We start from the raw sequence: 24,779 nt of genomic DNA on the forward strand, positions 1-24,779 counted from the left end.
GTTCAATTGCCAGTGAAGTTTTGTGAAGCCTTCATTAAACCATTGTGGCCCAAGGAACTGATAATTTCATGCACCCCAATAGGTGAATATTGAGTTGAATTTGTTATACAGTCGAGTCCCGCTACAACGAAATTGACGGTGTGCGGAAAAAAAAATTGAAGCGAAAATTGCGTTGTAAAATTTACAAAAATATAGCTAACCTGAACCACAGAAACTTGTATCTCCGAAATTCAAACAGTGTCAACTGCTTCCTTTTTCTTCCCAGCAACATCATGACGTGATTTTCACATAAGGCGAATAGTTGCATAGCGACGTCGTCATCATGCACAGCCATGCAATTTCTCACAATGTCGAATAATTCCAGTACGCATGCTGTGTCCGGTGGAGGCTGCAGGTCTGGCACTTCGTCTTCATCTGACTGCCCCTCATCGCGGACACTTTTTATAATGTCCTCATCACTGAGTTCCTCGTGGGCGATCACATCAATGTCGGCGTCGATGAAATATTCCAGCTCGGCACCGGATGGCACATTTCTGGCACCTTGGAGGGCCGCCCAGGACACAATTGCCTCTGCTGGCGGATGCACTGCTTCATTGCAGTCGGAAGGATCCTCAGCGGAGTCGGCGTCTGGGTCTCCGAGCTTCAAGCCTGCGTACGTGAAACAGTTGGCGATGATTAGATGTCCGATTGCACCCCATGCAGCAGCCATCATCTGCCATGTAGAGGTCGAACATTGTGTCTTAACCTGTCTCCACGTTCAGTAGGAGACACTGCATCACTCGCGGGCGGTAAAGGGGGCACTTCAGGCTTCTAATGACATCTTGGTCAAGTGGCTGGATTATAGAAGTGCAGTTGGGTGGATAGTACTTGAGCTCCACATTTCTGAACTCCGCATCCAGAATATGATGGGCAGAGCAATTGCACAGTCCAGCAACAAGCACACATGCCAGCCTTCCCTTATGTTGCAGTCAAATGATGCGACCCATTCCGAGAAAATGGCCCCTCGTCATCCAAGATCGGCTGTTGGCCACATATTTTATGGGAAGGCTCCTATTGCCTTCGAAGCAACGGGGACTTGCACTCTTCCCGATTACTGGCAGTGGGCGCTTGTCGGATCCATCCGTGTTAGCTGACAGCAGCACGGTCACACGCTTTTTACTGTGTTTGCCATCGTGGCAATGCTGACCTTTTATCTTGAGGGTTTTCGACGGCAGCATCATATAAAAAAGGTCTGTCTCATCAGCGTTGTCGCTGTCACACATGGCGTAGTCCTTCAATAACGATGAAACGTTTGTTGACGTCCAGGTGGATGCACTGCCTGTGTCTGCTGATGCTGACTCGCCACAAAGCGTCCTGCTGACAATGTCAAGGCGGGCCTTGATTCTGCTGAGCAAGCCGGTGCTTGACTTAGTCGTCAATTCCCAGCAGGCAAGCGTAATTTAGGGCTTTCTGCTGCAAGTCGTGCAGATGCCACTGATGGGCATCTTTTTTGCCCTCGTCCCCACAAACCACGTGTACATAGCATTTGTGCACTGACGGCATCAGCTTCTTCTGCTTGGCTGATGTACCCGATGCAAGTACTTCTCTATTGCTTCTTTAGACTTGGGAATGGTGGACAGCGAACTGAGAGAAACTTTTCCGCAACATCACCTTTCTTCTGTCCACTTGTGATTTTGGCCAGGATGCAAACTTTATTCTCCTAGGATAAAAATTTTCGCTTTTTGCATGACGGCGCCGTGTAGAAAAGCACGCCAGAACACAGAAAGGCTTCTGTGAGCAAATCAAACGGAGCCACACGTGCACAACATGAACTGCGCAGTTGCACTAACACTAGCTATGCACCGACAACACTGAGATGCAGCAGTGGACTGATGAGATGACTGAGCTTCAGTTTCGGATTGTCTGCTGCTGAGAAGTTTCAAGCCAACAGCAAAGGAAGGCCAGTCTCATTGCCGTTGCCATCGAGGAATGGTGGCCCCCATGCTTGGTCATCAGGGGCAGTTTCTGGTGGTGCCAACGCGCAATTTAAAGTTTTTCAAGGTATTTTTATGTGCCAAAATGCACCAAAATGTTCAAAATTGTGTTTCCTGCATGACAAATTAAATTTACGGCCTGGAATTGCTTTGTCAAATTTCGTTGAAGCGGAACGGCACAATGAAAAGTGTTTGTTGTGGTGAGAATATTTATACATTGATTCCTGTGATTTGTTATACTGAAAATTTCGTTGAAGCGGCGTTCGTTGTACCAGGGTTCAACTGTATAGTCAAACCTCAATGTAAAGAAGTAAATCTAAAGTTTTATTGGTCAAGTTTTAATTCAGCGGGAGTGTTCTCTGGCTACAACGAAACTGAAAAATGTGTGATCTAACATGGTATTGGTATAGCGAAAGAAATTTTTATTTGCATGTGCCAGTGTATTAGTACAGTATAAGTACCAGTGTATAACAGCAACCAAAATTTTCAATGCCACACACACGGTAAGCCGCTCAATTTTATCGCAATTATATGGACACTCCAGGCTGCGTTCTACGCCATGCGCACCTGCTTGGGCCGCTGTATATTGAAAGCCATCTGCGACAGGGACAGAGTCTGCCTTGCGCTGTGTTTTTGCGGCTTAGTTGACGTTGATACGAGTGGCAGCACAATGGTCAATTCGCTCGCTGCTGCTACCGCGCTCCCTAGTTCGTGTTTTGGCAGCGAGTTTGCACGGCCATCGAGTGAGATGCGTTCATGTTTGCTTGTGCGCGCGTGACACCCTGCTTGTTAATTTAGTGTGCCCATGTTTCCAAGTTTATACGGCCGATAAAACTGACGAGAGGCTCTCCCTATGCCTATAATTTTCGCCACCTTTGTTCTTGACACCTTTTATGCGCACGTGTAATTTTTAGCGCTAACTCCTGAACAGTTAGGGTTAACACGATCCGGAATGAGGTAGAGGCATGCCTTTGGGTGGGGCCACAATGTTCTGCCTGCTACAGGTGCCGGGCAACACCTTTCTTCAACTTTTCTCTCTGAAAGCAGTGCACACCTTGCGCCCATTTGGCACAATTTGGTGCAAGAAGTCTGTCCTAAACATAGCAGTCTTAAACATCGGATTCAAGGGAGGGGGGTTCTACATCTGAAATTTTTTCCGTCGCCTCTCTGTCCATGCTTTAATATACATCCAAGCAGCAAGGTCAGGCTGTGCGCCTCTTATCCACGGAGGATCTCATCAGTGGTGTACTTTGTGTGCGCAACCGGTGACTGGCACGAAGCAAGGGCTGGTCGTTCCCCAGAGAAGGACACTCATCATTCTTTCAAGGAAGAAAACTGTGTGGTCACTTCACATAGCTTTTTGCATGCTTGTCAATTTTCGTTTTAATAAAGTTTTTCTTTCTCTCCACTGCCGTATTGCTATGTGCCTGTCATAGGCATACGTGCCTGAACTAGCAGCGACGCGTATGAACTTGTGTGTTAACTTCGAAAACGCCTTGACACCGGCCTTAATTGAAGCTAAGGCCCCCGAAAGCTTCTGAAATCTTAATAGATACAATAGCCTGTCGGCTTGTGCCTCTTGAAATGGCCTCTCTTAATCCGCCTTTTGCATACCGCTGTGGTGCCACCTTAGCGGGCTCCACGAGAAGCAATATGTACGGCGTCGGGGCGCCACGTCATGCACAGAGGAATGCTGCGTGAAGTGAGCTGAAATGGTTTTCTGCATTTGTCAGTGGTTGCAATTTTCGTTTTGTATGACTGGATGCTTCCTGGGCAGGACACTGGTGCCATCAACCACTCTGGCGCGACTTACAACCACAAGACGTCGAAATATGATGACGGGCTTCCGTACAGCTGCGCCGACAAAACCAGTCACCGTGCGATGTGCCTCTGAACAAATGCATCGCACCGTAACATGATTGCCACAACGCCTATGCTTGTATTCCTATTATTCCTATTTAGTCGTACTCAATATGTATCCAAACGTGCTTTGGAAGTTGAAATGCATAAACATGAGCGCTCGCCAGCCGCCCACATCAAGTTCAAGCTGGGGTCTATTCCGCTCAGCGGAGGTTAGCCATATTGTAGCAGCCGAGTTCATGCATTTGTCGCTGTTATAGATCTGCATTGAACGTACGTCAATAGGTTGATAAAAACGGCTCAGTTTTGACCATAGCTCTTTGAAGGGGCGATACTGCGCGCAGAGTATTTATGCAACACAAGAACAGCGCATTTGTTTACATTGGCACGTGTATGGCCACTGCTCGCTTCAAGTACAGTAGAAACCGTGCACCGCTGACACGAAATAATGACGAAATGCTCAAAACATGAACACTTCTCATGCGTTGTATCACACTGAGACGAGAAGGCATTAGTGTCCCAGGCACTGTTTTGGGGAGGGCGGTTACTGCTGATTTTGACATGTGGTCCTCACTTTTAGTGTTCATCAGCCATATAGTTTGTGTGTTCGATAGCGTATTGCTAGAGTAAACTCTGCGCTCATAAGCGCTCATTTAGACAGCGCGTATATTTGTATACAGTCGAATCTTCCTGCAACGAACGTCGCTACAACGAAATTTCCGCCACAACAAAGATTTTCTGATTCCCCGTCAGCTGGCCATAGAAATTAATACAAAAAAGTATCTTCATAACAAAGGCGTTTTATTCGGTATTTCCGCTTCAATGAACTTTTCGAGAACAAAACTCTGATTGAACTGAAATTGTAACATTCGATTAGTCAAATTAGAAGGCCCTTCCAAAGCTGTGACGATCGTATGTCCACTTGAACGAGGTTTTCACTAACGAAATCAAATTCAAAGTACCGATTTGAGCCACTGCAATCCATAGCCACGCGTGGTCATCACGCGCCTGCACGAGATCACCACAATCACTGCTGCTTTCTCTGTGGTGTATGTCTGGTCGAAATGGCTATGCGAACGAAGAAGCGCAAATTTCTCTCGAGGGAGGAGGAGGAAGCACATGTGATCGCCGAGGCAGTAAGCAGAAGGAAAACATTTTTGCAGTTTCACCCGAAAGGCGAAGCATCGATTGCGATAGCAGATTAGTAGACAGCTATACGAACTAAGGATAGTAGTTTTATCGGCCGTGTAAACTTTTAAACATTCGCTTACTAAATAAATTACCAAGCACGATGTCAAGCGTGCACAGGTCAACATGAAGACATCTCGCTCTATGACTGCAGAAACCTGGTGTCAACACGCTGGAGTGAGGAGGTGCGGCAAAGCAGCGAGTGAATTGACCTCCGTGCCGTCTGTCGCTTCAACGCGAACTAAATGTCGAAAGCACAGCGCACGCGTCACTACTGGCACTAGTTGCACTTTGCCCACATCGCAGATCACTTTGAAAATGAGGCCCGTGCTGCCCGCACGGGCGCGCACCTTGTGCACATCGCAGACCACTTTCAAGATAGGGCGCCTGTATGGCCGCACCGCAGCCGCTGTTGTCAACATGATGGCAACGTCTCGTCATCTGGTAAAAATGACAATCCCTTGACACACTGACTCCGATGACTGCTTTGAAAGTAATGGATCCTCTTGACCTCGTCAGAAAAGTTATCGGAGCTTACAACAATGACATTGCGATGGCTCTTTTAATGGACTGTGAGACTCGCGTAACGCCTTTGCTTGCCGTGAAGCGTAAGAAATCCAGGCTGACCAACTTCTGGAAATAAAACTTCTGGTAAGCTGCTGACTTTGTCAATGATATGCAGTAAAATTGTGATAATCCGAACCGCTTCATTGTGGTGCAAAATTATTGTTTCGCAATTGGCCGGGCACGCACGTTGGGTTAAGCGTCGGTCGCAATGTACAAAAAATGCTGTCACAGTGGTGTGAAATGCAATCTCTCGTCAAGTTGACACTTTATTGACTGCCTTCCTTCGGTACGTCTCAATCTTTGCCCCCACACCATGGCTAAGATTTCATGGAGGATGGTTTCTGGCTTCGGTAGCGTTAGGGGCTTTGCCATTTGGCGTACTTATATAATACCAATTTCGCATCAATGAAGTTCCGCCACAAAGAAATTTTTTGCGTGTCCCGTGAATTTCGTTGTAGCGGGACTCGACTGCATAGCTATCAAGCGAAAATGCCTATTCCTGCCCGTACTCGCGGGGCAACGAGCGATGGTGTTGTTCACACTGCAGTATCGAAAGAGCCATCACTTGTTGCCTGTTTGGTATAAGAGGCAAACTGTTTTGCTTGGTAACTAATAAATTTTTCGGTAACTAATAAATTTTTCAGCATAACAATGCACACAAGCTTTACCACTCCACGTAGTTGCACTTCGTAGCAGTTACACCGGCGAGTGCGACCAACAGCCTTCAATCAAAAACGGATGATGTACCGCGGTGTTAACACTGCGCTGTGTCGCCGCTTCCCACTTTTTGTGCGTGCATCGTACTATGCTTAGAGTGGTTCACTTCAAGTCGGTATGGCCAGGACTGAACTATAAAAGCAGTTTCCTTCGTCGTACTTGCTTACCCTATATTTCAGGTCCACCGGTAGTGGACGAATGCGTAGGCTGTGTTAGGCCTAATGAAGCTGCGCTGAACGAAATCGACACCCCCTAAAAATCGATCATGTGGACGACTGGGAAGGGCTGGAAATTGTGCATTTGCATTTCAACTTGGGAAGTACGTTTCGGCTCAATTTGAACGTCAATAAATACATACGTCGATGTTCTCACTCAGTGCCTGATTGCAAGGTGATCGGCACACTGGTTGTGTCGGCGTCGTTGGCACGAAAGCCTGTCGCGCTATGACAGGTGCCCTTGTCCAGGCACTGCTCAAGACTTACGAGTGTGTATATTCCTTGAACGCGTGGCATTCGTCTGGTTGATTGAAGCATATTCGCAGCCACTGGCACCAGGTCATTTTATCGAGTACTCCCAGTCTATTATTTTACAGTTCTTTATTTCATGAAGCTCGTTGCCCGGGTGCCAGGTGAAGAACGCTTCAATTATGGTACTGCTACCAAAAGTACGAAAGCTACCAGAACTTGTTCCCTCGGTGCTTCGCTAGTTACCTGCATTGGAATGCACGGCGGTGCGGAACACTGCATGGCACACGGAGACACCTCTGATTGTTGTCACTTGAGGGATACCTCAATAGAAGGTCAAGGCTGGACCTACAATGATAACCTGTCGCCCACTATCGTGCTCCATACGCATACAGAGAAAGAGAGAAAGAAAAATGAAGTGGTGCAGTGGCGCCCGTGCCATTCTACAATCGCTCTTTCTTGCTCTCAGCAAGCGTGGAAATGTGCCGTGGAAGTAGCGTCGAAGCAGCTGACAGCCCTGTTTACAGAAGATGGCACCGACAAAGCGTAAAGGTGTGTCTCTTGAGACAAAGCTGCAAATTTTGCAAGACTCAAATTATGAGCTCACGCAGTCGACCATATCGATAATTCTGAAAACCGGGAGTGCCACGATCATGACGGCTGGAATCAGTGGCCATGCCGATCAACCGAAAAGTAGGGCTTTGTGCGCCAAGACGAAACTGCCATGATAGTAAAACCAACATGGTGGAAGCCACAGCTACTGGCAACACTTTGCTACTGACAATGAAACAGGTGGTGCTTCGATGGAGGAATTTTTGAGTGCAGGTAGTGCTGCCTCGTTCTGCAACCAGATCTTCCCCCATGAGTTGACCCACATCAGCTTCACTGCACCAAAATGTAGTCATAGACAGTGGTTAAGAGGATCTTCCATATTAATTACGAACTTGTTGCATCTCTATCCTAGCTTCACATTCCTTGTTGCGCAGGACATATGGCATGTCTATTTGTGACATTTGACGATGGCTCAGTTGTAAATACCATGGAAATGTCAAGAATGGATTATTTGTGGCTCAAATAAGTGCACAGGCATTCAAAAGATTATTTGAGACTACAGTTAAACCTGGATTTAACGAAATTGACAAATTCCTGAGAAACTTCGTTATAAAGAGGATTTCGTTATATGCAGGTTCGGCACGAAAATTCGAAAAATAAACGTTTACCGTATTTACTCGATTCTAACGCGCCCTCAATTGTAACGCGCACCCGTTTTCCGTTTTCGTCGAAGCACTCATCCTCGGAATGTCACACCAGGTACCGGATGCGTGGACGCGTGTCGTTTCGCACAAGCGCGAGGTATCGGAAACGAAGAGCGAGCGTCACGATGGCGTCGTAGCGTCATATAGTGTTACAGTAGAACCTCGCTGTTACGTTCCCGGGGGCTGCGTTTTCCCGGCTGTTACGTCGTTTTCGACCGGTCCCTGCACAGCTCCCTTAGAACTCAATGCATTCGTAACCCCGCTGTTGTGTCGCAACTGTGGGACCGTTCCCGCATCATACGTTGCGAACTGCCACCCCGCGCCGACCCGAGCGGCCATTTTGACTTTTCATGTCGCTTGGCTTGGTGGCTTGACGATGGCATTGGCCGCCCAAAGTGCCGGGGGCGACAACTATGACGTATTTTCGGTTTCCGCCAGCAAAAGTATGGCCCTTGAGATCCGTATTTGCTATATAAAGATGGTGTCCATGACGCGTTGTGGCCCTAAAATTGGTTTTGGCTCATAGATATTCCGTATATAAGGGTACGGCCACGCTAGCGGCAAAAAACGCGCGCGTCATGCAGCGGCGAGCGGCAAGTTGCCGCGCGTCAGCGCCTTGCCGTAAGGCCACCGTGGCACGCGCGTCTCGCCGCGCGGCAGCACGATAAGATCTCCCGCGCTCTCCGAACGGGCGAGCAACACCGCGAGCGCTCGTTGTTTCATGCGAGAGACGATTGAAAACCCGGCGCGCACCGGCGGCGTTCCGGTTGTGATGGCTCCGTGACGTCACCCTCGTCGCTCTTGATTGGTTCTTCATCTCGCGGCACGTGCAGAAGCCATTTCGCGCAGCACACCGCAAGACCCCCGATTCCTGCCGCTTTTGCCGCGCGCGGCATGACGCGTTGCCGCGCGTTTCTGACGCGCGTTTTTGCTGCCTGTTTTTGCCGCTAGCGTGGCCGTACCCTAAACTAAAGTCCAAGGGCGATGACGCAGTCGCCGCGCGCCGTATGCTGTATGTGCGAGTGAAAACGTGCGAGGGGAGCCGACGACCGCGTCTAAATATCGCGCGCGCAAGAAAAGCAGGGAGGAAGCGCGCCTTCTTCCGTTGCGCTCGAGGCACCGGCGAGGGGGGAGGGATAGCGGGGCGGCGCGCGGTCGCGCAGGCCGTATCTTGAAAGCGATCTGCGTAGGGGCAGAGTCTAGCAGTGTAGGTGCGTCGCGGCTCGTAGCTTTCTGCGTGCTGTGTGTTCTCGGCGCTCAGTTTGCGTTGAAGCGATAGACAACAGCACGAAGGTCACTTCGCTCGCTTCTCCAGCGGCGCTTCCACACGCCGCCAGCGTTCGACAGCGCGTGTCCGCGCTCATCGAGTGTGATGTGTCACAGCGTGTACCAGCGCGTCGGCAACATCAACTGGAAAAGGAGAGTGCCGGCTTGGTGGGCTAGGCAAGCTGCAGCAAGCGGCAGGATCAGATTTGAATGAAAGGAGGGGGAAAGGTCACGCCCGGCGGCAAGATCGCCGGGTCGCGTATTTCCAATTGCTAGTAGGTACAGCGCTCGACCGCTGGCGCCACGCTGCGCCGCTCGCGCGTACCATGTTTCTAGCCGTCGCCGTTGGAACGGAGGAGGCGTTGACGGAAAAAACGCTGGGCTGGTGGTGACTTGCCTGCTGTTGGGATCGGTGGTATTATAAACGCATCACTGTTTTGATGATCCAAATATAATCTCACTATCATCGAGGGAGCAGTCTACCTGACTGGAGCAGTATTTTTTTATTTGGGGTGTTGCTACGCTGCGCTCCGCAACTGCGCTCCGCAACACCCCAACGACCGCCGCTTCGTGTCGGCGCCCGGTACCACGGCTGCCGCCGTGGCACCGGGGTTCAAACGACCACGCTGGCAAACAGAGAGGGAAAAAAAAAAAGAAAAGCGTGATATTAAGAAAAAAAAATTCTAGCCCGGGCGGGATTCGAACCAGCGTACGCATGATCCTAAAGCGAGCGCCGTAGGCACTCAGCCATACAGCCACGCTACCAAGGGTTGCATTCATGCGAACCATATGATTGCGCTCGAGCGCCCTCGGCGAAAGAAACCACCTAGAAATGTGGTACGCGCGAGCGGCGCAGCGTGGCGCCAGCGGTCAAACGCTGTACCTACTAGCTATTGGAGTGTTGCCGCCGGGGGTCGAGGGATGCAGGGCCGCCTCGCACACGCACGTGCGGTCGCTTCGCATTCCATCGCGGCAGAGAAGGTGCCTCCGGTTGCTGCTCGCACAAAAATGACAAAATTTGGGGCGAAATCTCTAGGTGGTCCGAGGGGAAAATTCGTTATATCGAGGGCGTCTCCCGCTGACACTTCGTTACGTAGAGGTCTCAAATACATGTGCTTCTATGGAGTAACGGCGGGGAAACAAACTTCGTTATATCCAGGAATTCGTTAAATGGAGGTTCGTTATAAACAGGTTTAACTGTATATCAAGCTTCTTTCCTTGCCATCTCATATTAATTGAATATTTGCTCTTGTATCTGACAAAAGCCTTCTACAGCCGCTTCTTTTCTGCACTTAGTTTCTTCGAAGCACTCAATTAGAAGTTGTGAGGCTTGGTCACCAAAGAGATGTTTGTGTTTGCTACAAGACTGAGGCTCGTAGCAAGGCTTGAAGCAGTGGTCAAATGAAAGATGTTGCTGGGGAAATGGTTTCCTTAACCTTAAAGGGGCCATGACATGGTTGTGCAACTATTGTTCGTCATTGTAACACAAACAATAGGGGCCAATATGGTTAAAAAGAAAAAAAGCAAGGCTCTCAGTGCATATTTTAACCCTAAATTTCGATTTGAAATCAGTGCATACCTGCCAACTCTTCCGAATTTTCCGTAAAATGTACGAATTTGGACCATTTTTACGATTTTACGAATGTCGGCTCAATTTTTACGGAAAAGTGGTTATATTCACGAAATTATTTTAAAAAATTTCTAATAAAGTCACACCGTTGCTGGTGGGGGAGGGCGCCACTTACATAGGGGCGCATAGAGATGGGGGTGTGCGCCGTTATTGTCTGCAGAGTAAGAACATTTTTCACTCTGGGACGTTGCCTTCGTCATCGGGTCGTTGGACGACCTGACGACGACTGGACGTCGCTGGTTGTCGTTACTCTCAACATAGAGACCCACCTTTACGTAAGTGGCGCCCCCAGAGACGACGGCAATTTCGGGTCGATGCGGCAGGCAAAGTTTCTGTATCATAGGCTGTGGCTTGTTGTCTTGCCTGTCACCTTCGCTAGGCTTTTTTCGTGAGTATGACCTGTTTTGTGGGCCTCGATTTTTTTTTTTTTTTTTTTTGTGCGACGTCCTGCTGCATCGGGCGCAGTGCGACTCTGGCACTCCGGTGTTTCGTAGCCGTAGCGGCTACGAAGTGTGATGGCATGCTCGACTAGACACTATCAGTACTTCCATGTGTGTTTGAAGTCGTACTCCTTGGCAGAATTCCCGTGCCCCACGCCCCCAGTCGCGAGTTTACGAATTTGAAAGTCTTGAGGTTGGCAGGCACATCAGTGCCTCCTAAAAGTCAGTTTCGCTCTAAAGGCGAAGCGTCGATTGCGATAGCAAATAATTGGACAGCTATATGAAATAGGGATAGTAGTTTTATCGGCCGTAAACTTGTGAACATTCGCATACTGACTAAATTAACAAGCATGGTGCCACACGTGTACAAGCAAACATGAGCACATCTCGCTCTATGACCATGGACACTCGCTGTCAAAATGCTGGAGTGAGGAACAGCAGCAGCAGCAGCGAGTGAATTGACCTTCGTGCTGCCTCTCGCTTCAACGTGAACTAAGTGCCAAGAAGAGACAGCGCACACAAATCTATTGGCACTCGGCGCACTCTGTCCCCATCGCAGATTGCTTTCAAGGTAGGGCCCGCGCCGTGACGAATGCAGTCACCCCCCCCTCTCCTCCGTGCTTGAAGCGCATTGAAGATGGCGCGCTTCCTCCCCGCCTCCCTCCCTTGTACACAATATCTCGAACCACCATCATCGGCTAACTTTCGCATGCTTTCACTAGTACCTGCACTAGTACCTTCAACTTTATATGGAATATCACGGCGACAATGAAAATCTGCCTGTAGTGTCCATATACAGTATAGACCACTTATAACGTAACCGCTTATAGTGCAGGACCAGATATAATACGGTCTTTTCAGAGTCCCGTTAATTTTCCCATAGCACTTTATGTATGCGCGTATTGCTTATAGTGCAGTTGCGGGAAACGAAATACCGGTTACAGTGCGGCTGCCTGGGAATACGGAAGCCAGCAGAGACGGCGAACGCTCCCCTTAAACGGGCACCGGAATTATTTGTGCACCATAGCACGATGCACGAACGGTGCGGGTCGTGAAATATCGCGGCGAACAAGTGCATAGCAAGTGAGGGCCATGAAACTGCCCACGCCGGAGCGTAACAAAACTTCAGGGAGCAGACGGCACGGCAACGGGTGCATGCAAAGGGCGGCAGGGAAGCGGATTTGGCCTCGGCAACTCCGCCGCTTCGGTGGCTCCCCTTGCCCTCCCTCTGAACTCCCTTGTAGCTCCCTCACCTTCGACTGTCACCGTGCGCGCCCGCCGCTGCTCCAGCTGGCCCGGCGCCAGCTCCCTGAAGTTTCATTTTGTGCCATTATCGGGGAAGCGGGCGTTTGCCAGCGTGGGGTGGGCAGTTTCGTTAGCTGGACTGGGACAGCGCCGCAGCCACAGCGTGCAAGGTCAACACGTGACTAGAAAGTAGAGGAAGCATAAAGGAGAAGGGTTCACTGCCATTTTCAACGGGTGGCTACAGTAGCGTGGCTGAGACGTCGGCACGTATACGCATGTTCCGGCGCAACGCAGGATCGGCGACCTTGCCATTTGAGAGAGGATGAAATCTCCGCCGCATTTTTTTCTTTTTTTGTTCACGCGCGACATTGAGGAGGCTCTCCTAAGCTTTTATTCTATGGCGGTGCCGGAGGCACCGCCGCATGATTTGGCGCGCTGTCGAGAGCACTGTCAGTGCATGGTATGTTCGAATTGACCGTCGCAAATGATTTCGCGTTCGAATTACTGGGCGTTTTTGACCATTGGAATACACATAACTTTGACGGGACCACTGCGTCAGTTCGAATGAACCGGAAGTTCGAATTAAGCGTGTTTGAATTAACAAGATTTGACTATAAATTGAATGCAAACATTCTAACCGCATTCCTCGACTGTCGCATACGCGTGGCGGCTCGGTGCACATGTTTTGCATATGTGCGGGCCTTGAAAATTGTTGCTTTAGTTATAGTGCGGATATTCGCGACTCCGGCGACTTACGTTATAAGTGGTCTACACTGTACTATCACAGAGCAAAGACTACAATGCAAAGCGAAATTATTCTCTATATGGTAAAAAAAATATGCATACCAGCATTTATGACTGCACTACAACCACGGATAAGCACACCGTACACGTAAACACATAGTGACTAGCAGATGCACACTACATGTGGTTAGCCAGGCAGCGACTCCACTCGATCCCATTAACTCCTGCGCCTCATGAAGACCGATTCACTGCACTTCTCCAAGTACAAATCCGGGTGTCCTTAACATGGACAGAATGTTCAAACATCACTTGTGGCATATAGCGCAAACTGAGCTGGATTACTTGAAGAAGCAGGCATTATTTACACTAGAAATCAGAATGCCTAATTGACTAATCAACAAAAATTCACTAATGAACTTTGAACTAATTACTTTATGCACCTAATGCACAAATTGAAGCCTGTGATTTCACAAAGCATATCCACTTGGAGTGAATTTGAAAACTAACACCACTCTAGCGATAAGTGCTTAGTTACGGTAAAAATGCGCTGTTTCACTTTCTTTAAAAAAAAAAAAACTTCGAAATTTTGGGAACACATACTCGAAACGCATGTCATCTTTTGTTGCAAGTTTCCTTTTGTCGCACAAGCTTCAGTACTGAATGTGCGGGAAGACGGCACACATGATGTCACGCCACCTCTGCGCGCGCGTACTCTTTGCACATGCAGCAGATTACCTCTATAACAGGGTGCACTGGCTTCGTATGTTCTGTACTCTGGCATCAACTGCGTACTGCGCGGCGGCGCGTGGTCGCGCAGGCCATATCTTGAAAGCGATCTGCGTTGGGACAAAGTCTAGCAGTGTAGGTGCATCGGCAGCTCGTAGCTTTGTGCGTGCTGTGTGTTCTCAGCACTCAGTTTGCATTGAAGCGAAGAGGACAGCACGCAGGTCACTTCGCTCGCTTCTCCAGCGGCGCTTCCACATGCCGCCAGCGTTTGACAGCGCGTGTCCGCGCTCATCGAGTGTGATGTGTCACAGCGTGTACCAGCGTGTCGGCAACATCAACTGGAAAAGGGGAGAGTGCCGGCTTGGCGGGCTAGGCCAGCTGCAGCAAGCGGCAGGATCAGATTTGAATGAAGGGAGGGGGAAAGGTCTTGCCCGTGGCAGCAAGGTCTTGCCCGTGGCAGCAAGGTCTTGCCCGCGGCAGCAAGATCGCCGGGTCGAGGGATGCAGGCCTGCCACGCACACGCTCGCACGCATGCACACGTGCACTCGCTTCACATTCCGTCGCGGCGGAGAAGGTGCTTCCGGTTGCTGCTCGTGCAAAAATGACAAAATTTGGGGCGAAATCTCTAGGTTGTCGGCGGGGAAAATTCTTTATTTCGAGGGGGTCTCCCGCTGCCACTTCGTTACGTAGAGGTCTCAAATACATGTGCTTCTATCGAGTAACGGTTGGGAATAGAAAAACTTCGTTATATCCAGGAATTCGTTATATGGAGGTTCGTTATAAGCAGGTTTAACTGTATAAACCAAATCTACCTGACAGCTGCCTCTGATGCTGCTGGGTTTAGTATTCAACCCACCTGCTAACTTTTATGATTTTATCGTAAAATTCACGATTCTTAGAGCTTGTTTACAAATGTCATATTGACACTAATAAATTTGGGATTTTTCATTTGCTTCCTGCTTAGGGCTAAAGATTATTAAAAAAAAAGAAAAGCAGTCCGTGATCGATTTCTCAGCCTGATTTGTCGGACCTACCCCTGCAAGCATCGTCCACTTATTGATGTAATGGTAACCCAAGATATCATCCGACATTACATGAATACTTCCTGACTAAACATGCAAACATTTCGTTTGCCTGTGGCGCAGATCATTCTTGCTGCAACTATATGGAGCAGAATGCCTGTTCACAGCGTCTCTACAGAACACACTTTCAGAATTTCTTAAACAGTCGATATCTTGACTTATAAAACTATTTTTAGTATTCATTAAATATTAGCATTTTCTGGCTGCAACCATAGCATTTTTCAGCTGCTAAGGTTGGCAGATCTGGTTCAATCTGCAGTGTATATTATGCCTAATTTAAAATTTTGGTCATTGCACAGGATTATTCAGTCGAAGTTTGTGAAAGGTGTGTGCCCTAAATCGATGGAGATGCCTAGCTCAACTGTCTAAAAAAAAAATGTGGTTGATCCCTCTTATATAGGAATCGGTATAGAACACGAAAGTGAAACGTGTCTTCACAGAAGTAGTGTAATGTTTATTGCACATTGATATATAATGTCTATTGGTGTTTTGTGGCTAAAGCGCCCTTAGGCGTTGATGCACCCACGCTGACGCCTGGTGGCACGTCTCCTCCATCGCGACTACCAACGTCGATGACCATGAGCAACCGTCGTGCATATGGAAGCTGCACTACGCTGCACACGCTAGCACAACGTGAAAGACGAAGCACGTAACTGACACACTAATACAACGCGCAAGACAAAGCACGTAACTGAATCGTCACCGAGTCAAATCAGCGCGTACAGCGCGTCGTAATTGCAGCCTCCGCGATCAACTTCAGAAACATTTTCAGAGCTAATTGCGGAGGCCACGCTCCGCTGTGCTGAGTACGGTGAACGCCACCTAGGTGGCGTTGGTAGTGCTTCTTGATGCCAGCGTCCCTTCGAATGCTGGCATCGAGGCGTCGTAGTGCTGAGACCACCGAAGCGTTCACTGTCGGTGCGCGTTAGTGTCATAATGCAGTACTTCTCTTTTATTGCGATAGCAATTATATGGACACTCAAAAGCAGATTTCTGCCGTCGCCGTCGCCGTGAGGTTCCGTATGACGTCAATGGAGATGAAATCGTGACTGCGCGCCGCCGAACGCTGTATGTGCGAGTGAAAGGGCACGAGGGACGCGCTCTTTCACGGGGAGTGAACGCACGGCGGAGAACAAACGCGCGTTCCGCGCCGTGCTTGCTTAAGGGCTGCAGAAGTAGGCGTCTCTTTCCTCCTTTACAATCACCATATATGTGGAGCAAACGCGCCTTCTTCCGATGCGCGAGAGGCCGTGGGGGAGGGAAGGAAGGGGGAGGGAAGGGAGGCGACGTTTAGCTGCGGCACCAAGTGCCTATTTATATCAGAGGCTCCAGCAACAGTCACCAACGCCGCACGCATTTTGAGCGAACGCGGGCAAAACGCCGACGGCGTCGACAACAGTTCTGCGCGTTGCCGGTGCTGCTGCATGTCCAAGTTTATACAGCTGATAAAGCTAATATCATTACTCCGTATAGCTCTCTACAAATTTGCTATCGCAATTGATGCTTCACCTTTCAGGTGAAACTGCGACAACTTTTCTGCTCGTAGGCGGCGGCACCGCCCCGAGCAAGAGCGCGGGTACACGGAGGAGTGTTAGATATATAAGGCGCGTCTGTGTAGCTCTCTGCAAATGCGTTTGTGGCGCAATGGGTTAAACGCTCGGCGATCTATCGTCGCGGACCGAGAGGTCGTGGGTTCGATTTCCAAATTTTGCATGTTTGTGGAACTTTTTCTTCTGGTTTCTTTCTTTGTATTATGTTCGTGTACATTGTAAGCTGACGTATTTCCGTGACGGAAATACGTCAGTGAAGTCTTGGTGGACCCCGGCATAAAACACTTTCGTGTTAAAAAAAAAAAAAAAAAGCTAGTGGCATGCGGAAACACTAGACAGTAGGTGAGAAACCATCGCAGCTAAACAATCAAGACATTTTTGTTTGATTGCCAAATTTGCCACAGTTACTACTGCTTGTACGGTGCAGGAGGAAAGCGAAAGTGTGACGCCAGTCTCTGTGGAGTGCACACATTTCCCTTAAGACGGCGCTTCGTGGCGCTCGTGTGCCAGAAAAAGGTCAAGTTTCTACTATGCCAAATTTGCTCAAATTTTTGCCAGCTTGCTGTGGGGCCCATACAGTTTAACATGCAATGCATAATTCAAGCTCGAAAATGTGATCTCATGGTGTGTTTAAACTGGCCTTGCTTCTTTCAGATGGTTTGGGAAATCGAAGAAAGCTCCCCATCAAGCCTCACATGAAACAAGGTGAGTGTTAAAGTTGGTAGTAATTTTATGCAGTCAAGATTGCTTTTGAGACACTTTATCCTTGTTTGTTTTATATGATACAACATGTTTTATTCTTTATTTTTCAGGAATGCAAGTTCTTGGTATGTACCTGTGACACATGACTGGCACGGTTCATTATGGGGTTGCTCCTGTGTGTCTGAATGTGGAGATATGTTTGTTTTCTAGTGGACACCATCCAGTCCAGTGTGCCTCGCCCCAAGTCTCCTCACATGAACAATGAGGAGCCCATTGAGTTGGCCCACTTTCCGGGTGCTCGGCCTCCCAAGCCCACTGAGATCCCCAAGATTGAGAGGGATGATTTCCCAGCACCACCATTCCCTTACACTGATCCAGGTAAGAACTTCCTTGTGGATATCCTTGCAGCGCCACATCTAGAAAGTGTGTGGCTTTGCAGACCAACTTGCATATACGCACAATTTTGATCCTTGAACTGGATTGCTCAAAGTGGCGGTGGATGGGAAATTGAAAGGCATAATTGACTAATAAAATTTCACTACCATATTTGCCCAATTCTAATGCGCCCCCAAATTAAACGCACACCCAATTTTTGTGTTCTCAAAGTATAAAAATAAAAGTGCACCTGAATGCAACATGCCGCTGATTCACAAAATAAAAATATAGCATGCCCCCTACGTTCGTGATCAGAAAAAAGGAAGACATGCAGAATTTACCTTCAGATGGGAATATTTCCAAATGAGCTTTCATAATGAAAGCGGTACGTCGTGGTCGCCTTTTGCACTTCACCGGCCGCAGATCACTAGCCCACAGAGGCGGTATTCTTGAGCGATTACTTTTGGAGATACTACTACAGTTGAACCTACTTACAGTGATCCCAGATATAATGATGTGTTGGTTATAACGACCACATTCCAGTACATTTACGATTTTCCGACCGTCCCTATGGAAACTGCTTCTAGAAATAATGTATCTTTTTTAAATCGCTGTACTGCTACAATGAATGCTTCGAATCTGGTCACAGTGGGCACATGCCAAGTGTTAAAGCACGGCAGCGCGCCCCGCTCCAGTCCAACCGCAACAATGATACGGCCTTGGAGATGAGCAACAACCGACTCGCGTGGATTTTGGAAGCCATGAAGAAGGTCACGCGTATGCGTTTTCAAGGCACACCACCAGGGAGGAAGTGTGCTGTGCACAGCATAAACAGCATAGCGTGGGGTGTGCGCGGGGCGCGAATGCCAGTGCCGCGATGGCGTCACTCTCGTTCTTGCGCAATTGTTTGTGCGGCTCCATGTGCATTACGCTTGGTTCAACGATTTGGAAGGACCATCTATGTCTTTCCACTATGGGAACAACGGCCTCTCAAGCTTTCTGGTCGACGCGGCCCGAGTCGGCAGAACACTGTACCACGCGCACCCAACACTATTGTTGCAAAGGGTCAATGGTTACTACTACGCAGTTTTCAAGAGACCACGGTTTGGCGGCGCTTCATTTACACATTGCCGATTGCTGGTAACGGTTCGCAGTGACATTTTGCCTTTTGAACATTGCATTTTTTTGTGTCCGAAGTGACATTTAAGGCTCTTGTGTGGCTGATGTGCAGCCGTAATGCCAAGACCATGATGTCCGAGACCTTCGCAGAATGGCGGCATGCTGCAGTAGTTGGTGAAGTTTAGTTACACTTCTGGCTAGCTAGAACGCTAATTTCTTGTTGTGCAGAATAGTAATGTCCTACTGGTAGTGAAACGTATCAAAATGGCGGCTGCTCTTGCAGTTTCGAAATAACAGGTGATCGGAACCGGGTGCCATTTTGAGAGAGCTACACGACACCGCATTTCATTCTTTAGATGGACGTTTCTAACGGATGTTTGCAGCTAGGTTCGGTAACACACCGGGAACAAAAATGGCCTTGAAAATCTGGTTTTCGGACCAAATGGTAACTGCTGATGCCAGCTGCAATGTGGTTAAAGTTTTAGCTTTTTTAAGGGCGAGTCCATATACAACGAACTACTGATATAACGACCACATTTTGCAGAACTATCGAGTTCGTTATGAACGGGTTTGACTGTAAAAGCATCTTTTAATTTAAATTGCCCTTGCTCAGAATTTTCCGCTTGCTTCAGCAAGTCGAAGATAGCTTCTTTTGACTTGTGGAGGGTGAGCTCTGTGCTATACTGAAACGAGCAATGACATCCTTTTTCTCACTGATTGAGATTGCTTGCAAGATAGTTTTTGTCGTGAGAGCCTTGCGTTTAGCCACCTCTACCGCTACTAATGCTTGTAACTTGCCACACAAGGCAGGGAGATTTAGGAACAACCAAAAAGTTATGCTGATTCCACGCGCTGCGAGAATCTATGCAAGCGAGGCTTTCTCTGTGGTTTGCATTCATTCGCGATATTTGGCGGTAATGTTGATAGCATACGACAGTTGTGATGTAATTTTAAATGTTAGCTTGTGTGCACTTGTCTGTGTCTACGTAGTACACAAAACACGCAGTGAGACTTGTTTTCTCGAGGCGTTGTTTTGTTCCATTGTTCGTAGCCTACGATAACGTTAGCACTGCCATTCCCTCGCATGACGCATAGCTTCATGGTGAGAGAGTGGGGGACAAAACCTTTTATTGAATCCTGTGGGGATGCGCGACTCTCACACGTCCCCTAATGTTGTTTTCCTCGCATAGCTCGCGTCTCCCGTAATCCGGCTTCTCCGCCTGGCTAAGCGCTGGCGGTGGTCGTAGTGGTTGCGGTGCATTGCGAGAGATGGCGCGAGTGTCGCGACGCTAACGCCACCGAACGGGGGGGTGATTTGGGAGAAAAAGGTCGAAGGCGCTCTCTCTTTGGGTTGGGATCGGGGAGTGACGCGGACGTCCCGCGTGTGCGCCGATCCACGCTTCGCGAGACGTCTCGCGTGGCTCGGAGCGAGGCACCGGTATGGACGAACACGGATCGTTTGAACGCGCCACCGTTCGCGTGGCCGTACACGGGAACGACTAGGCGATGGTGTCATAGCATGGGGCGAACATATTCGCTCGGTATCCGGTCGCGGTGAGTCGGACTCCCTTGATTTGTCGCGCTCCCATGTGAATGTTCCATTGGTAGTAATTCGGCTAGTGTGTATTAGTGTATAAAAGGTGCAATAAATGCCCTTTTGATTGTTTGCACTACTGTGTTGTCGTTCCTTTGTCCCAAGAGCATGTGTGAGACCCCACAATCCTTAGGAGAAATAGCTGCTGCCACATGCCATGCCCGACAGACCAGTGCCCGCTGGCCTCCCAGGTTTCCATCGCACAGCACATTTGCAGGATGTCTGCTTGCGTATTGTCCTTTTGACACTGCGGTGCTTTAATGCGGCTTTGTGTCTGCATGCCCTGCAACAGATGCACAAACTTGCACATTGTTTATTGTTCAGAAAATAGCAGAAACGTGCGATACCATACCTTGAATTAATTTCTTCCTTTGTCTTTTTTCTTTCTCTTTTTTTCCCCCCAGTTTGTCCACAACTGTTTAGTTGTAGTGTTTCTTTTATTGAAGCGACCCCACGTGAAGAATGCTTTCTGACAGCGCCTTTCCCTTCTCCCGCGGTCCTCCCATGTATGTAAGCTGCACGAGCAAATAGTGGCGAGGTTGTTATTTACCAATTTGTCATGGCGTTGGCTCTTCTCTTTCTTTTATATACCATTCTATCTCACCTCTGGGCTGTCGCACGTGAGTACGAAGGAGGTAAGCGCAGTAGCTTCTGGGATACTTTTGCGGGGGCCTCACGCGCAATTACAGCCATCTGAAGTGCATTGTGTCGACTGCCAGGGGGTTCCAGATTGCATTGTGGCAATGGCCAGGGAGCTCCAGAGGGCATTGTGGCCGCGTGCGAAGAATTCATTGGAAAGGTATCATAAGCATCTCTCCCATGCCCCTGCTACGTACATTATACACATTCTCAACCACCCCCTCACACGGCATGCAAGACAGCAACAGCAGCACTGGAAAAAATCGAAGGAAAACGCTAAGAAAGCTTCCTTTTAAAACACCAAGTAGGACACTGATGCAAAGCATTCACGGAAGTATGCTGCGTTGTGTGCGATACGATGCGCTGACATGTGTGTCCCCTTGTGCCTATGATTGACACCGCACTCACCAGCCTATAGCCTCTGGCGATGCATCACAGAGCCCATGACCAGCCACCACTGCCAGAGAAGACTGCTCCTGCTGCTCCGTTTCAGCAGCCGCTCTCTGTCATGCAGCGTGTTCTTTGAAAGGTGTGTTCACAAACAACTGCATGTAATTCAACCATTTGACCACTGGTGCCCGTGGTAGTTTCCATTTATTGCCTCGGTGTTCCTTTGTGAGAGCAGTGAAATATTGTTTTCTTAAAATTGCGGATAAACACGTTTCGTTAGGTTAAAAACATGTTATTCTATGGATGTGAAGTTATAACTCCACTTCAGTGTTGTCAGCTTTTATCGTTTTTCGTAATTCAGCGTACTTCTTTCGGTTTCTTTTTATTTCGAACGCATATTTTCTGGGTTTTTTTCTTTGGCTAATGTGTATTCTGGTTTTAGCATTGCTGTTAAAATATAATGACATAAAATGACTGGCATAAAAAAATCGCATGTTTATTCATCAAACTGGAACTGGAATGAAGAAACACGCACACACAAGTACAAGCTAGAGAGATATCGAGTCCACACAGCTGTTGTACTCGTGTGTGTGCTCTTCCAATCAAGTCATCATTACTTAATCTGATTATAATACACACACATGTATTTGCCCAGGTTTTCTTCGGTAATAAGCGTCCTTTCTTTTCTGTATATCACCCTAACTTTTGGGAATGTCCTCTCACCGTTTACACTTGAAACAGGCAAACTAAATGAGGTGAAGTGCCACGGTTCCTAATGTTGACCAATGTGGGGATTGAGGGAGGCGCCGGCGCCATTGCGCGGGCTTCACCTGTTCTGCCATTCCTCGCCTTCATTCCCTGCCCGCGCTGGCTAACCGGTTCCCGCGGTGGCGCTGCGCATGCGGGGGTTGGTGGGGAGTGCGGGGCGCTGACGTCACGGTGGCCGCGTTTCGGCTGCTAGCGGCGGAGCGTGGCTCTTATCTCCGGGACCAGGGCATGGTACGTACATTCTTTTCTCTCGTCCGCTGACACCTTTGTGACTAGGACTGGAGCTCGCGCACAGTGCCTTTGCCCGTGCGGGGAGTGCGTACTTTGTGCTGATCCTTTTCCCGACGCTAAGCCGACGAGCGGTGCCATAGTGCTTGCGCGAGGTCGTACCACGCCGAGCCGCACTTGCCGAAAGCCTAAGCCAAAGGATATTGCCCGAGCTATCGCGAGTTGACCCATTGGTTGTCGCCAGAGCAAGTAGCATAGCCGCCGGGACTTTTCCTAGCGGCGTGTCCCAGCTTGAGCCTGTGCTCTCGCAGCGACGTGCTATAGGTGCCTGTTATTGTATTTTCGCCCTGGTGCGGGACGACCCCTTTGGTTCACCGTCGCGCGGGCGTTTGTGCAGTGCTGGTGCCGACGGATTCAATAAACGGTTTCCGTCAACTCGGGGCTTTACTGTGTTTTTGCGTGCGTCACTCGGTAGCCCCTTGCAGCCTCTGAGCTCGCGCGCGAGTGGTGCTGGAAGCGACGGCTGATGCGGCCCTGTGGCTCGCTAAGCTCGAACCCGTGGTGGTTGGTCTCCTGTGAGACACCAAGAACCCACACCAATCAATGCAATGTGATTGCCAAAAGAACTGGTACCACGTTTTTGAGGACAGCGTACTACGGATATTCACGCAGGGCATGAATCGCATCAGTGCCACTAATAAAAAGTTTGAAGATGCGCTCGTAGATGGAGAAGTGACTGCGCATTTCAGACTTCACATTTCAGTCAGTGATACACACATTAAACCAGAATGTTGTCTGTGCATTGGTGTACTCCATGTTACCGGAAATGTTCCTTGCAACACTGTCATTCCACTTTCGGGCCATAAATTTACAGTACGACTGAAATGTATTGGTGAGTATGAACCGTTTTTCTTTGTTCGCAAGATCTAGCATGTTAACATCACTGTGGTAGCCTTGATCCTTCTCAGCCCACTCCTGCAAGATGCCTCCTAGCTGTATCACAGGCAAGCAGTAGACATCGCACACACGTGTGTCCTTCAAATATAGCTTTTTATGATTGTCTAAAGCGCTTTCGTCCTTTCTTTCACAAATTTCATCCTAATCAGAAGGTCATGTGTTGCTCCAGTGTCCCCAATCACAGCCCGACGCTTGTTGCATTTTTTGCCTTTCGCGTCATGAATTCTCACAAAGACAAAAATTGGGTGCCAGTAGTTAAGGCTTTCTTGAACTCTCAAGCTCCGCTGCGACGTGCATAACAATCATGCATGCATGTGAAAAGTTCCAAGCACAGACCTTCGGCAAGTGCGTTGTTCTGAAGGTGACGGGGATCGCTTAACCCTTTGAGGGTCTACTTCGTTTGCCAAATGCGACCCCCCAGGGTTGATTTTACAGTGTAACTGTATATGTCTACCCCTAATGCATTTGTGATTTCTGGGGGCAGAAATAACCTTTTTCGTAGGCCGATCTCGGAGGTAGAGCAAAATCGAAGTGAAAAGTGTGCATATCCTTTCAAATCACCCATCCAGTCCATATCACATAAGTAATTTCTTATTAAAAAAAAAGCATAAAACACATCTCGTGTCAACATGATGGCTGATAAGGTGGCCGTTAACGATGGGAAGCACAGAATGAGTGATAACGACATCCGCTTGTAACAGGGGGCGTCACGTCAATACCCAGATATAAAATATAAACTAAAGTGCAGGTTTGTGACAGCGCAGTTTGTAACACAGGACATGACGTCACTGCATTACATATATATATGAAGAGGGCCCACCTAGTGAGGCATTGCACTTGGGTTGTGACAGTGCTATGGGAAGGCCACATATAGTGAGTACTCCTGAAGAGCAGCGTGTATATGAGGAGCAGCGCAGAGAACAGAAACAATGTGAACAATGGCGTTGTGCTCGTGCCACGAATGAACATCGTGTCCAGGATGCTCAGCACAAATGCCACGCGTGGCAGAATGATGATGAATGTTGTGAAGCCGAAAATGCCGCCGAGCAACGAAGGCGCAGTGCAATCAATCGTTTCAAGGGTGCAAATTCTTAATTTAAGAACTTTCTCGACGCAGTATTTGGATTTAGTTGCTTCGTGTATGATCGATGGGGGTTCCAGGTTAAGTGCATTTTGCTCGTCTCTGGTCCACACTTTGTAGATGAAGGAGCCGGCGCAAGCCAAGTTGCAGGTCGTTGAAACGTCTTTGGCTAATAATTAGGTAAAGTGCCTGTGAATGTCGCCATGTGAATAATTTCA

At 48.7% G+C, this 24,779-nt stretch overlaps 1 protein-coding gene across 2 annotated transcripts in view; it reads left to right on the plus strand.

Moving 5' to 3' along the window:
* The window catches only part of LOC119456311 (actin-binding LIM protein 3-like), a 277,883-nt gene that overhangs the window by 137,310 nt on the left and 115,794 nt on the right, over window positions 1–24,779 (plus strand). For both annotated transcript variants that reach the window (XM_037718012.2, XM_037718022.2), the window contains 3 exons: window positions 17,363–17,413; window positions 17,521–17,535; window positions 17,621–17,788. In XM_037718012.2, the coding sequence (XP_037573940.1) occupies window positions 17,363–17,413; window positions 17,521–17,535; window positions 17,621–17,788 (234 nt within the window). The remainder of the gene's footprint in view (window positions 1–17,362; window positions 17,414–17,520; window positions 17,536–17,620; window positions 17,789–24,779) is intronic.

This window comes from Dermacentor silvarum, chromosome 1 (genome assembly GCF_013339745.2).
Source record: "Dermacentor silvarum isolate Dsil-2018 chromosome 1, BIME_Dsil_1.4, whole genome shotgun sequence".
Lineage (NCBI taxonomy): Eukaryota > Metazoa > Arthropoda > Arachnida > Ixodida > Ixodidae > Dermacentor > Dermacentor silvarum.